The sequence below is a fragment of the Parasteatoda tepidariorum genome, chromosome 8, assembly GCF_043381705.1.
Source record: "Parasteatoda tepidariorum isolate YZ-2023 chromosome 8, CAS_Ptep_4.0, whole genome shotgun sequence".
Taxonomy (NCBI): Eukaryota; Metazoa; Arthropoda; class Arachnida; order Araneae; family Theridiidae; genus Parasteatoda; species Parasteatoda tepidariorum.
Genome location: NC_092211.1, coordinates 26,305,284 through 26,320,516, shown reverse-complemented (window position 1 = coordinate 26,320,516; position 15,233 = coordinate 26,305,284). Strand labels below are relative to the sequence as shown.

Below are 15,233 nucleotides of genomic sequence, written 5' to 3'. Positions count from 1 at the left end.
TATCAAGTTTGTATTTATACAACATAACTTGTAAGCTCCTTATAAATATAAATATTAGTTATATGTTCCTTATATGTCAAAAATGCATGGTAATAAACTTTTAATTTTCTTAAATATCAAAAAAAAAAAATTTTTTTTCCTTCAAAATATAAATATTTAAACAATTTTTGTGCAAAATTTTTCTGCACATGCATTTGAATATAAATTTCTGAGATTTTAAATCTGTTATTTTACCTTAAATTTAATTAAAAAATATTTTAAAACCTGCTGATTACCTATAGTATAATTAAATTTCAATGTAATGCATGGCAACTGTTGGTAGTTTTGAAGTTTATATATTTTCTTGGCAAACTTCAGTTTTTGACGTTTTCGACGGGTTTTTGACAGTTTAAACCAGTATTATACCCTTGTCATGTCAAAAACCACTTTTTGACGTCAAAAACCCAACCCTGATTTTCATTCAACTAAAAAATCTAATGTGTCAATAATAAAATTTAATTGTCTACCCAGATCAACCTTTGTAAAATTATGAACTAGTGTTTATTGTCAATGATGGACTAGTGTTTATTATGAACTAGTGTTTATTTATTGATTGCAAAAACAGATATTTATTTCTATATCCTTTATGAGCATAATGTAAAAACTTAAATTTGAATGTATTTTTTATACAACACAATGGCACATATTTTAATAAAAAGTTACTTTTAATTATTTAATTTATTTGCAATATCTTGAAAGTAAAAAAAAATTTAAATTAGTTTTTCACATAAACCACAAAAAAACACTTGCAAGAGACTTAAGTAAATTAATGTCAGGCTTATTAAATAGTTAGTCAGGTTACAAATGTTTTGATAATTTTAATAATAATTTAGTACTTGATCAAGAGAACTAATATTTACAGGTGGTCAGGTTCTGCAACTATATAAGCAGTAGCGCTTTAACAAGATAATATGATGTTTGTTAACCAAATCATATTATTTTGTTAAATTTTATCTTTGCATTTTGTTAACTTTATTATGATTTTTTTCTTTTCCTTTTATTGTATTTTCCTTTTGTTGTATAAACTCAATTCTGTCCCCCCCCCCCAAAAAAAAGACTTTTTTACTTTATTTTTTCTGTGTTTGTTTCTATCCTTTATCTATTGTAATGCATTAAATTATTTTCTAAATACATAAAAAAATGTTTTAAACACTGTAAATTTTGGTTTCATTACCAGAATTCATGTTAAAATATTAGTGTAGTATTAATATTAATACTATGTATTTAATATTAATACTATGTAGAGCTATAATATAATTATTAATATTAGTATTAATATTATGTAGAGCTATTGTATATGTTAGTGGATGAATGATTTAAGTTGCATTTTAGTCATTTTAGGTAAATTGAGAAAAACTTTATGCATTGACATTAGGAACTAACGATCATACTATTCCTGTCTTAGTGTTTACACATCTATTTTAATGCTAGTTTTTTTTGTAATTGCAGGTGGGTTTCTGGAGTTTCAAGCAGCATATCCCCATTTGTGTCAAGATGAAAGAGCTAAATTAGGGCCTTTGACATCATTGTCTCAACCGTGCCTTCCTATAACTAATCATGGGCCCACAAGAATTTTATCTTTTGTATATCTTGGGTCCCAGAATGATGCTCTCAATAAGGAAATTTTAAAAGTGAGTCTTAAGTATTTTTAATTATTTTAATGTAGTTTTCTGAAAAATGCATTTAAGGCCTGATTCTGTTTTAAATAATATTTTTGAAGATCTTTATGAATTTATCAGTGTGAATTTTTTAATTGTATCACAAAGAGACACAATATAGATGTAATCATTAAAAAAAAATCACAAAAAATGTATTTTAATTGCATCTTAGAGGCTATCATGCTTTAATTCAATGAGAGATGGATAAATTTGTCACAAACTAGACTTAGAGTATACAATTTATTTGTGATTCGTATAGAATGTTATGTTGCATTTGTATCATTATAATGACCAAATGAAATTAGAATTTTATGTCCGTTCTATTCCGTTTCAGGCTCCTGAAAAAAACCTATTGCCACTTTATCAGTAGTACCTATTACCATAATTGAGTATCTCTGACGTAAAAAATAATTCATTGATTTTTTTTGTTGTTGACCCACAAAACGGAGTAATGCCTAAATTTTTACTTTAAATTTCGTTGTATTAAATTATCAGTATAGAAATTATATGTAATTAATAAAACATGTTTTCTGTTTTTATTTTATTTTATTTATTTATTTTTTTGTGTGTTTTTTTGGTGTCAAAGAATTTTAGATGAGGTGAATTTTTTACAGTTAGCCATTTTGTGGCTGTGTTTTAAAGTTGCTTCATTGTTTTTTCAAAACATTTTATAGTTGCTTCGTATGCCAATTTAATAATCATAATTATTGTATTTTACTCGTTTACTTAATGAGTTTTCTATCTAATCTTTTTGTTATTTAATAACTGTGTTTTAACTTCATTAAGTGTGCGTTAGCTGGAATGTATTTTGGAAATTTTATTAACAACCGTCAAGATTAGTGCATTTGTCATGAATGACATCTAGTCTGTGAAGATTAATTTTTAAATCTTTTATCACATAAATTTTTTTTTAAAAAATTCAATTAATGTTATCTTAAAAATTAGATTAAGCATTTGAACTTGTGAAACAACACATATGAAGTACTAGAAAAGGCTTTTTTTTAAAAATATTTTTGGTAACTATATATTTAAATATAAGGATTGTGAGATTTTGTATTAAAGCTTGTATTAATTAGCCATAATTTTTATGATTTAATGACTGAGTGTGCTTAAGTGTACATTTTTTGTAATAAAATCTAAATTACTATTTCAGCATTATAACATTACATATCAACTGAATGTGAGCAATAATTGTCCAAAACCAGATTTCATTCAAGAATCTAATTTTATGAGAATTCCTGTGATTGATAATTATAGCGAAAAACTCTTGCCTCACTTCTCTAAAGCATTTCAATTTCTTGGTAATTATCAATATATTTTTATGTACCTTTTTATCATTTCTTTCTTTTATTTTAATATTCTAGAGGTTAGAATGTACTAATAGGCTCCTTAACCCCCAAACACTGCTATGGAATCTTTTATAGTTTGATTTGCTCACTACTACATTAAAGCCATTTAAAATCTGTTCTCACGTAAAAATGTGTAACAGGGTGCGTAGCGTTTTTAAAAAGTGCTTAAAGGTGCTTATTTCTGTTTTTTTAAAAGCCCTTAAAGGTGCTTTTTTCCATGGATGTTTTTTAAAAGTGCTCAATTTTCCCTTTTTCAAAATGTGATATTTTTCTTTACCATGTTGATTTTCGCCACAAATTATGCAAAAAGACATTGTCCTATTCAACGTTTTCACAATTAATTCAACCCTAATCTATTTCGGCGTACCGCTGGTCTGTAGTGTATGTATATACTGATACCGTACTAGCATATACTGAGCTCTGAATTCAGTGGTAAGGATTTTTTACTCTCATGTGTAACCCTGCTGCATTTTGCAAGAGATTCTCAATTTCAGACTTCATTTTCTGCCCTCTGTAATAGAATCGAAAAATCTAATTTTTCGCCCTCTGTAATAGAATTGCTTGAATTTTTGCTGATTACGGAAACCAACTAAACATTGTCAATTTTTTTTCTCTATGAGTGATAGAAAATTTCCTTTCTCTTGTTAATTTCATCATTTGTGCGCCATCGTCTTCGTCACTGTAAATAAAACCGGATAAAACCATCAACTGTCAAAAACTTGCCAACCCTGTCTAATTATGATAGCTTTCAAATTGCTTAAAACTATATTTTGAATGCTTGAAAAGTGCTTATTTTTTGTTGAAAAATTTGGCTACGCCTGTGTAACAAGGTGCAAAAATGTGTAACACCTGATTTAAGAGTGATTTTCTAGGAATTACAAAAAATGGATCAAATTTTCAGTCACTATATTGGAATGAACGGTTTAGTTTGGATGTTCTAATAGGTATTAAAATGACATGTTGTCTATGGAACAGCAAAAAGTGACATCATATATCAGTCACAGAGTATTAATAACGGCATTTGTACAAAAGACCAGTATAAAGATGAATAAAATGCTGATTTTAATTGATTTAATTTGCTTGAAGAAACATTTTTTATGAAAAGTTTGCATCCTATAAAATTTATTCAAAGCTGAATAAAAATAATTTTAAGAAATAATATCTGCAAAAAAGTTGAATTTTAGGAACTTATTTATCAGTTAGGGTTGAGCTGAATTGTTTGACGCAGTAAGGGCATAAAATATACTTATGAGGAATGGATATATGATAGTGCAGTGATATAGTGTATTTCTCTTTTTACAATTTCAATAACTTTTTAGAAGTTCTATTAAATTGAGTCAGTAATCTATTACCCTGGTTTTATAGTTAACTTTATGCCTACCTTTTTGAACTAAATTCTGGTAAAAATGTTAAAAGTTATGAGAGTTAATTATTTGCCTGCATTTATTAAAACTTTTTCTCTTTACTGTTGCAGACAAAGTTCGAGAATCTGGTGGTTGCGTTCTAATTCATTGCCTAGCTGGGATTTCTAGATCTGCAACTGTTGCAATTGCATATGTTATGAAAACTCTTAAAATGTCTTCTGATGAAGCCTATCGGTAAATAATTTTTATTTTGTTTAATTACATTATTTTTTGTTTTTAAATAAGCATGAAGTTTTACTTTTTATTCATGAAATTCCAATGTTCATTGAATTTCAATTTCTATTGAAAAAATTTTTGTTGTTGTGTTTCATTAGAATTTGTTATAGATTTAAATTATGTAATGGTTTTGTTTATGAAATATTCATGTCAAAATGCTAAATTTCATCTTGCAGGGATGAGATTTTTCCGCGTTTTATCGGATTTCCGCTTTTGTCTCTCGAATTTCAGCCTTTTTATCAAAAACTCCGATTCTCTAAAAGTTTCTTTTTATAAGTATTTCGCTTTTTCTGAAAATTCAGTAGTTGAAATAGAATACTTATTTCCGAATTTCAAAGACAAACAGAAAATTCAAACTACGTAGCTACCAACCCTTCCTTATTTTTACTTATTTTCTCCAGAAAATAAGATTTTCCGTATCCCCCCCCCCGCCAGATAGCTTGCACTTTCGTAATTCAGACATCACTGCTTACTGTTTGCTGGCGCAAAAGCATACGATTTTTATTCACGCAATTTAAAAATTATGCATCATGATTCTTATTTACGTGATCTAAAAATTACGCATCATGATTTATTGTATTTTAATATTTTTGAAATCCAATGTCGAGTTTCATATTCACAATATTTAAAAGCCACATATCTGGATTCATATTCTCTCAATTTAAAATCTTAATCACACGATTTTAATATCATGCATGTGATTCATATTTATACAATTTTGAAATTAATCATCAATATTTATAATCACATGGTTTAAAAATCGCACTTTTTTTGTCAAATTTTTAGATATCATAGCTTCTACATATTATATACAGTGAACTCTCGCTACTACGATATCCGATACAACAATAACTCCCTCTATTACGATAATGTTCCGTGGTCCCGCCAAACTTGCATATGGATTAATGTTATCTTCCTCTCAATATGACGATATTCTCTGAAGCAGTAAACCTCTGTAAAACGATTTTTTTTTTCAAATTTCAACATTATTTTCTATTTTTTTTTATTGGTTTTCAAATAATGTAAAATGCCTTTTTGTCATCTTTTACCATTTTTTTCATCTTTTCTGATAAAAGGGTCACTGCTGGTTATGATCTTTCACCCCACTGTTATTTCTTTGCACATCAGAGAATGGCTTTTGTATTCAAATTTCATTCCCCCACTGTTGAGGTACTTAGACCACCCTAAGAGCTTCATGTTTTAGAATTGCCTCCCTCAGTTCTTAAGAAATCACCATTGTAACATCATGAGTCATAAATGACCACACACATCACAGTAACACCTGCGACCCTGAGAAGGTACTGTTTCTGTAGAAGGTGGGTGGAGCACGTTTATTGAAATTGAGGAGGAGAAAAAAATGTATACTGACCATTGGTCATCGTTCATCACTGTCACTTAATCCCTGATTTAAACTACACCTGGTGTTTTCATGAGCTAGCGCAAATTCTACGATCAGAACTTTTCGCATTTAGTGCTGCTAACATTTTCAGCTTGGTGAGTCTTCAGTGTATTGGATATTTTTTACTAGTGTAATGGCAGGGAGAAAGCAACTTTCATTTCAAGATAAACTTAACGTTATTAAAGATATTGATGATGGAATGAAACAGATTGATGCAGCTAGAAAATACGGATTATCTCAATCTACAGTTGCAACGTTTCTAAAGAAAAGAAAACAGATCGAAGATACTGTAAGTTCAAATTTAATTAATCCAAAGCGTAAACGACTAAAAGTCGCAACTAATGAAAACATTGATGCTGCCGTCTTAAAATGGTTTCAAGAGATGAGAGCAACAAATATCCCGATAAATGGGCCCTTGTTATGCACACAAGCACGTAAATTCGCAGTAATGCTAGGGAACGAAACTTTTAAAGCTAGTAATGGTTGGCTAATGCGTTTTCGGGATCGACATGGAATAACTTTCCAGGAAGTTCACGGAGAGAAAAAATCTGCTCCGATTAACGAAGCAAATGAATGGAAGCAAGAGAAGATGACAGATATTCTTCAAAAGTATAAACCAGAGAACGTTTATAACGCAGATGAAGCTGGGCTGTTTTTTCAACTCCTTCCCGATCGAACATTGGCATTTAAGGGTGAAAAATGTTACGGCGGAAAAAAATCAAAGCAGAGATTGACTGTTCTTCTGTGTGCCAATAGCACAGGGACACACAAGATTCAACCTCTTGTTATCGGCAAATCATTGAAGCCGAGGTGTTTCAAGAATGTGAAAAGTCTTCCCGTGGAATATAAAGCCAATAAAAAAGCTTGGATGACTTCTAAGTTTTTTTCTGAATGGTTGTTGATGTTAGATAAAGAAATGAAAAAGAGGAAGAAAAAAATTGCTTTATTAATTGATAACTGCACCGCTCACACCTCAATTCCAAAACTACACAACGTCGAAATTGTTTATTTCCCGGCCAACTGCACTTCGATTTTGCAGCCACTCGACATGGGCATAATCAAGTGTTTCAAAGGATACTACAGGAAGCGTTTGGTTGAATCGATACTTGTCAACATCGAAAATAAAGTAGAAGATCCTTTTAAAACTGTGAATGTCAAGGAAGCATGTGATATTATTGCTGGTAGTTGGTGGGAGGTAACAGAAAAAACTATTCAAAATTGTTGGAAAAAGGCCGGTTTGTGTGTCTTGGAAGATGAAATTGTTTCTAATAGTGAAGAAAATTCCACAGACAGTGATCTTTCAGATAATCAAGAATTTGTTTTGAATCTTCAAAAATCTTTATCCCAACTTGAGGAAAAAATGGGTAAAACATATGGTGTTAACGTGGAGGACTATTTAACTGCCGATGACGATCTCACAATTTTCGCAGGAGTTAGTGATGAAGAGATTCTCTCTGAAATTACGGATGAAATGGAAAATAATGATGAGGAAGAAGATGGTGATGATGATCCATGTGTATCACAGTCCGTATTGTCACCCCATGAAGCTCTTCAATCCGTAAAATCTCTAAAGACATTTTTCTCAAGTCTTCCATTCACAAATGAAAATCATTTTCGGGCATTGGACTCTATGCATACTTTGTTGGTTGACTTAACAGTCAGAAAAATGAATAAACAAACAAAAATATCGGATTTTTTTCAATAAAAATGTTTTTTTAAGGTAAGTTTACAATCTTATGTTCTGTATTTATATCCATTGTTTTTAATGCTTAACCGTAATAAACACTTTGCAAATTAATTTTTTCGATAATATATAAATATATTTATAGTTAATGAATATATAACATTAAATTTCAAAAAATCTTATTGCGTCCCAGAATTATGTGGGCCCTCGATATAACAATATATCCCTCTACAACAATATTCTTATTTGGTCCGCAAAATATTGTTGTAGCGAGGTTTTACTGTATATATAATATTCATTCTTGGATTTCCTCTTTTTTACTTTCTGACTACTCTCATCCTTGATCTTGAAAAAAATTTGCAGTCAAGAGTACATTTATTTTTTCTTTTTAGGTATGTGAAAGCTAAAAGAGCCACAGTATCTCCCAATTTTAATTTCCTGGGGCAGCTGTTGGAATTTGAAAAACAGTTACAGTTAGAATCTGTTCTTGTTTTGAAGTCTGAGTCATCAGCTACATCTTTGATTAATTCATCTAGTCCTTCATTCAAGCCTTGTTATCAGAAAAATACTTGTGACTTTTTTGAAAACGATCTGCAGCATTCTTCACAGAGACAAATTTCTACTACCTTCTGCGTCAGGTATGCAGACGAAGCCGAAACGATCTCTCGGAAAGTTTCAGAAACGAAAGGACCTTACTCATCTTTAAAAAAAGGTGTGAATGTCAGCTCAGGTACTTATAATTACATTCCATGTCAGCAATCGTCTACAACATTGAACATTAAATGTATTCCTGTTTCCAGTTTAAAAGAACTGAACTTCACATCTTGTCAAACATCATCGTACAAGTCTTCAAAAAGCATGAAAAATATCGCCAAAGATTATGTGAAAATTCAAAATTGTGCCACACCACCCTCTATGACAATCAGCCCTGAGCCTCTTAGCCCTAGGCGGAATGAAAACAAACGAAACAGCTATTTCATGGAACTTCATTTGCCGGATAAAACGGAGCGAAGCATTGCCTCTCCAGACTTTATTTCTCCGGGAGAACTTAAATCTTTTGAGTTTGATCCCAAATCCTATACCAGATCCGACTCTGTGAGTACTTCTGGCTTGGGCAGTGATGGATCGGATTTTACGGATAGTTGGACAGATTTTACTAGTTCCTGTGAAAGAGAATCCGATGTTATGATGGACGAAGATTATTCCTCAGTGCCTTCTAGCGACAGGGTATTCAGGAGAAGCAAAAGTAGTAGTGATAGATGTGGTTTGGAAGATTCTTATGATGATTCAGTGTCGTTATATCCTAAATATGAGCTTTATAATTTCCAGCATGGTGTTAGAAATGAACATGCACAGACAGTTCCTTTTGCAAGTAAGACTATGGAACTTTTTACTCAAATATTTGTATTTGTAATCTTTTATTTGATTGATTTTGATTTAAATCTTTATAAATGTTTCTTTTTTTTTCTTACTTAAAAATATAAAAGATTGGAGATTATTCTTTTTTTATTTGAATATGTAGAAAGATTTTGTTTTATTATTGACTTATATGCATTTCAAAAATATTCAATTGAAATTAAATGTTTAAACTTAAAATTGTATAAAAGAACTAGCGTAGGAAATGTTAAACAAATATAACTCTATGCTTTGATTATTTAAATAAGTATTACAATTAGTGCTGACATCTAGTTTAAAATAAACTAACTATCTACAATTACCTTGAAAATATCCTGGTACTACCATCTGGCTTGTAAAATGAGAAATAAAATGTTTTCCGGGCAAAAGAAATGAATAAGTTTTATTCTTATTGGCGCTTTGCTACTGAACACTCCAGCCCGGAAATATCACGGGACCGAGAAATAGAGGGCGAATCCTCACCCTGTCATTTTCACGGGAGCGAGAAGGAAGGGGTAAATGATCAGACTAAAGAATTTTTGTTTTGTTATTTATTTCTTATACATTAAGAGAGAGTGAGTGATCATCCCTATATGTGATAAGTGGAGCCTAGACTTCTGCTGTCAATGAATTCTATCACAACCAGTTAATTAATCACTGAATTAGTTGTCTTTGCTCTCTTTGTGGAATTAAAGGATAAACTAACAATATTAAATTTTTATATGCATTTTATATTAAATCTGTATTTACAAAATAATGTGTTTTTTTTTAAAGTTTTTGTACACTTTTAGGACATGTTCCTTAGGCATGTTACCTGCTAAATTTTCTTAAGTACTGTATAATAAACTGGTATAGAACAGATTGCTTTGTTGATTCTTGCTCATTTGAATTTTGCTCCCGTATTATTTTAGACCAAATCCTGAATCCATCTTAGAGTGTTGTGTACTCGGATTCTACTTCTTTCCTCTTGGATGTTAACTTTTAAGAAATAATATGGATAATGAATTTCAGTTTACTAAGTTTCCAAATAATATTTTGTAAAATTCTTTAATTCATCTTATTCATTAAATATTATCTTGTGAAACTTTTACAAATAAATGCTTACAAACAATTTTGAAAATACTTAAGATGTTAAAAATTAAAATTTTGTTTTCAAGTTCCTCAAAATGCATTTTAACGAATAAAGCGATTTAAAGTTTTAAAGTATTAGTTATTTAATTAATGAGGATTCATTATTCATTAGAATGTTAAATCAGATTTTGGGCCACCATTATTTAATAATATTATTTTCATTATTCGAGATTAATATTGCTTGAATGAAAGTAGTCGATGCAGTTATTTGAAATAATATGTTTTTACAAGTGATGAAAATTAAAATTTTACACTAGTCCAGTTCTATACGAGTTTTTGTATATATATTTTGCATGACTTTATCAAGTGTTAATTTTTTCTTCTAACTTTAAACTTAAATTTCTTTTTTTTTTCAATGCAGCCAAATTGCCTTCATCAAAGTACGAAGAGTTACGAAAGTACCCAGAGCTGAATGACAGAAATTTGCATCATATTCCAGATTCTCCCGATTCTGGTAAAACCCAAATGCTTTACCGGGCTCAGTCGTGTCCTGGCATGCTCAGTTCCGAATTATCCTCCTACCAAAATGCCACTTCTGAGAGAAATGAACTTTCTGGCAACGTTAAACTGCGGAAATCTAAAGCAAAATCCACTCAAGACAAATGTCGGAATCGTTACAGTTGCAGCAGCATAGATTACATGGAATATTCTGTTAGCACTCATGAGTCTTGTCCAGATACACTGCATTTAGAATCTGGTTCTAAAAATTCTATTTCATCTTCACATTGCAACTATAGACACAGCATGATACAAGTTTCATGAATCATTCCAATTTATAGTTCCTTTACTTGTTATACCAAAATATTTCTTTAACGCTCATTACTTAAACATTCAAATTTTATGATCTTTAAGAGTTGTTTTTTTTGTGAAATGTTATTTACATAAAATGTTTGTTTGTTTGTTAACATTGATAACTTTTTCTTCTTTCAAATAATTTATTCATTAAAGGTAGCTTGAAAGTTTGTTTATTGCTTTTGTAGTTCTTAAATTATTTCATATTTATTATTTGTATAAGTTAAATGTATTTTTTTTAATTTTAATTGTGGCAATCTAATAAGTAAATAGTTTAAGTGAAATATTTGCTTCCTCTTATTTCTATTCCTAAACCCTTTATATTTAATTTAATGTTATTTATTTATCAAAAAAATTAAATTTAAAAAAAAAAATTAATTTTAAGGCTGTTCTTCAAGAACTCCTTTGTCTTAGTGAATAATATTCTATTTCTTTTTACTCTTGTAAGTTTTTAACAGTTAATAATAACTGTTAGGTTAAGTTTTACCTGTCTTTAGCCAGTGTTATGAAAATAATGGAAAATGTCAATATGAAAAAAAGGACAAAGTTTTGTGAAAAATAAGGAGCATTTTTGATCTAATTACATAATATGAAGATAATAAAAAGAATTAAATAATATGTAGCATTTTTTTGGTATTTGTATTATACCATCTGTGACTTTTAGTCTTAATTTACGTCAAGTAAAGTGGATAATTTTGCATTTGGAATGATATTGGTTTTAAGAATCAAAATGTAAAATTTTTTGTTTTTATTCATATAAGAAATCACAATACTTTTTAAATTATCTTTGAAAAATAAATGTTATTTCGAAGAAAAAAAATGCAAAATGGCATAGTTATAAGTAAAATTGCAAAACTAGCCATTTTGATTGGTATGTTAATTCTAGTGTTAAAAACATTAGATGTAGAATCAAATTATGCAAGATACGAAAGATACTTAATCAAGATATTCGGAATACAGTCGATAAATTGTATTTTACCTTGAAACAAGATAGAAGCCCACTTATCAAAAAACTCACGAGAGAAACTATTTTCTTATTCACTACTAAATAATGCATAAGCACTATATTTTTGCTATTCTCACAGCACATAGTTTAATTTTTTTTTTATTACTTAGAGATTTCATGTTATCTTAATATTGTGCTAATAATAGTTTATAGTGTATATATGTGAGAAATCTGGTTAATATGAATATTGTAGATGGGGATTTAAGAACCATACTCCTTCAATCTATTATAAAATTTAAAAAAAAAAACATTCAATTATAGCAATATTGTCGATAAAAGCAAAATAATCGTATTGATCCTAAAATGGAAGCTGTTTAATTTTCATAGATGATGACTATAATAATGATAAAAGTTAAGAACTTTTTTTTTTGTTTTGTAAAAAAATCTTGAGTTATTATTTAAGTCTTTGATTGTTTTATTTGTGGCTATTTAAAACAATATAAAGATATTTCTTATGGTACTTTCCAAGATTTTTTAAATTATACAGATCTATATTTTTCATGACGATACAGTTATATATATATACAGTCGAGCGCCGATTATCCGAACCCTTATTATCCGAAATGTGTCCGAATTTTTTTTTTTCAAAGTTTAGAATACTTTTTAACTTATCAAAAATTTTTCTAAATTTCTAAAAAATTAGATCATTCGGATGAAAAGATGCCAGGTTATGCAGCAGACGAAATAGAAGACTGGTGTCGAGACACTGAAAATGTCCAGGTATTTCAAATGATGATGAAATAGTTGCTTAAATTATGAATGAAAATCGGAACTCCACAGACGAAGAGGAAGACGTAGGTGATCAAGTTCAAAATAGTGGACCTTCTCATATAGAAGCATGCAATTCATTCGATATTGCAATGAATTGAATAGAACGCCAAAATGATGTTGATCCAGTTCAGTTGATTTATTTAAAAGAATAAGGGATATGGCTGCTCAAAAAAGAGCATCTTCTTTGAAACAAAAGTCTTTGCTGGATTTCTTTTGTAATGAAAATAAAGAAAAATGTGGTTAAATCAGTAATTGACAAAAAATAATTTAAAAATTTGAAATATGATTAAAAAAATTCAAAATGAAAAAAAAAGTTTTAGAAAAAATAAATAAAAATATTTAAAATTTGAAATTTTTTTTGAGAATTTTTTTTTTTGATATTAAAACAGAGCTATTTTAGATAGTACTGCCAGTCCTAAACCTGGAAAAAGTGTGAAGGCAAGTTAGTGTATAAATAATGATAATTTAAACTAGATTTTATACAACCTNCTTATGATTCCCTGATCAAGGGGTTGAATAATAGCTGTAGTGTTGGGTGGCAAAAACACTAATTTAATGTTTTTCAAACTCAAGTCCTCATCAGCAGGGTGCGCAGAACAATTGTCTAAAAGTAAAACGACCTTTTCATTTTTCAGCTCCTTGTCCCATTCAAGAAGAAATTTTGTGAAGATGCTGGATGTCATCCATGCGTTATAGCTGTTGGCATAACTGGTGGGCAGGTGTTTTACTCCTTTAAAACATCGAGGTTTTAAACTCTTTCCTATCACTAAAGGATTTTTTTTCACAGTTCCTGTCATGTTGCATGTTAGCAGCACGGTTAGTCTTTCCTTCATTTTTTTACATCCACCAGTCGATTCATTTTTAAACAGCAGTGTGTGTTCAGGAAGTGCTCGGAAAAATAATCCTGTTTCATCTGTGTTGAAAATTTGCTCTGGTTTATAGTCTTTGATGAGTGTTGGCCACACGTCGTTTACCCAATCGGCGGCAGAGCTAAAATCAGCATCTTGCTTTTCACCATGCAATTTACGATAGACAATGTTGTTGCGTTCTTTCCATCGGGTTAGCCACCCATCTGTAGCTTTAAAATCAGAATCACCAAATAAGTTAGCAAAGTCCTGTGCTTTGTGAAATAAAATTCCACGGGAAATTGGAATTCTTCGTTCGCGTGCATTTTTGAACCATTCTAACAGAGCCATTTCAATTTCCTCCGATTTTCCTTCACGCTTACGCTTTCTTGACAGATTTCCATTCTTTTTTATTTCCTCAGAAATATTTATCCTTTGTTTCAGAATGTTGAAAAGAGCAGTTTGGGAAATCCCTAATTTAATTGCAGCTTCACGTTGACTACATTTAGGAAGCTTATCATAGTTTTGCAACACTTCGAATTTATCTTTAAGACTCAAATCCTTCCTTTTCGGCATGCTGATAAAATTTAGCACCAAACGAACTTAAAAATGATATGTGCTCTAACTATAATTTACTCAAATGGCCTCGCCTAAATAATATGGAACATGCGCACAGACAGTTTTTGGAAATCTATTCATGTTCTCTGTTAAGATAGATAACAAAAGAAACTTCTTTCTCTCCCTTCTATGGTTCATTCAATAAAAAGTAAGATAAGAATTCAACCCCTTCGACCCCCTGTTGAATGAGATGGGTTTCTCCAAACTTCATTCAAGTCAAGGAATTGACACTGTTAAATTGATTTCTATGAACTCGCCGCTTACCACCCACATTTTTCCTTAACTCTTACACTATGAATATCGCAGGAAAGTGCTAACCACACCAGTTTCACAGGCTTGTGAGTAACTATTGCTTCTTCTAAAAAAGTCTTTAAACTTCGAAAAATTAAAATTTTATAAATAAGGACAAAAGAAGCTGAAATATCGCACTTTTGATTTATTATGTAGTCAAAATTTTGATTTTAAAAAGCGGCGGTGTTGATTTTATTAAAGGATGTTTTTAACATGTATTAATATTGTAACGATTCGGTTCTTGCCGATTTGATTTTATAAAGCGGCTGATTTTATTATCCAGTGATTTTATTAGCGGCGGGCACTGTATTTATATAAATTTTTTTCAATTCAGTTGTTGTAATATGATTAACCTGAATTAGGATTTTAAATATGTAAATTCAGAGTGTTCTTTAACTTTTGCCCTTAATATATTTTTTTTTAATCCTTGTTTAAGAAGTGCCCACATTAGGACTTTAAAATTATTATATAAGCAAAGAAAAAACAGAAACACTATTCATATATCTTATATCACTCGGAATGTGGGGTTAAAGTCATTAAAACCTATTTTTGATTGTGGTAGAAAACAAAGAAATTGAAAAATTCTTCCTGATTTCAAAGGGCAATCAAACTGGT

At 30.0% G+C, this 15,233-nt stretch overlaps 2 protein-coding genes across 4 annotated transcripts in view; one reads left to right on the top strand and one right to left on the bottom strand.

Moving 5' to 3' along the window:
- The window catches only part of LOC107450937 (uncharacterized), a 65,538-nt gene extending 52,439 nt beyond the window's left edge, over positions 1 to 13,099 (top strand). For all 3 annotated transcript variants that reach the window (XM_016066883.3, XM_071184518.1, XM_016066887.3), the window contains 5 exons: positions 1,489 to 1,670; positions 2,851 to 2,998; positions 4,521 to 4,644; positions 8,162 to 9,141; positions 10,657 to 13,099. In XM_016066883.3, coding sequence (XP_015922369.1) covers positions 1,489 to 1,670; positions 2,851 to 2,998; positions 4,521 to 4,644; positions 8,162 to 9,141; positions 10,657 to 11,057 — 1,835 coding nt within the window. In that variant the 3' untranslated portion in view covers positions 11,058 to 13,099. The remainder of the gene's footprint in view (positions 1 to 1,488; positions 1,671 to 2,850; positions 2,999 to 4,520; positions 4,645 to 8,161; positions 9,142 to 10,656) is intronic.
- Positions 13,100 to 13,334: 235 nt separating this feature from the next.
- LOC122270109 (tigger transposable element-derived protein 6-like) lies at positions 13,335 to 14,285 on the bottom strand. Its single transcript, XM_043046289.2, has one exon. The coding sequence runs from the start codon at positions 14,283 to 14,285 to the stop codon at positions 13,335 to 13,337; it is 951 nt and encodes a 316-aa protein (XP_042902223.1).
- Positions 14,286 to 15,233: the final 948 nt, after the last annotated feature.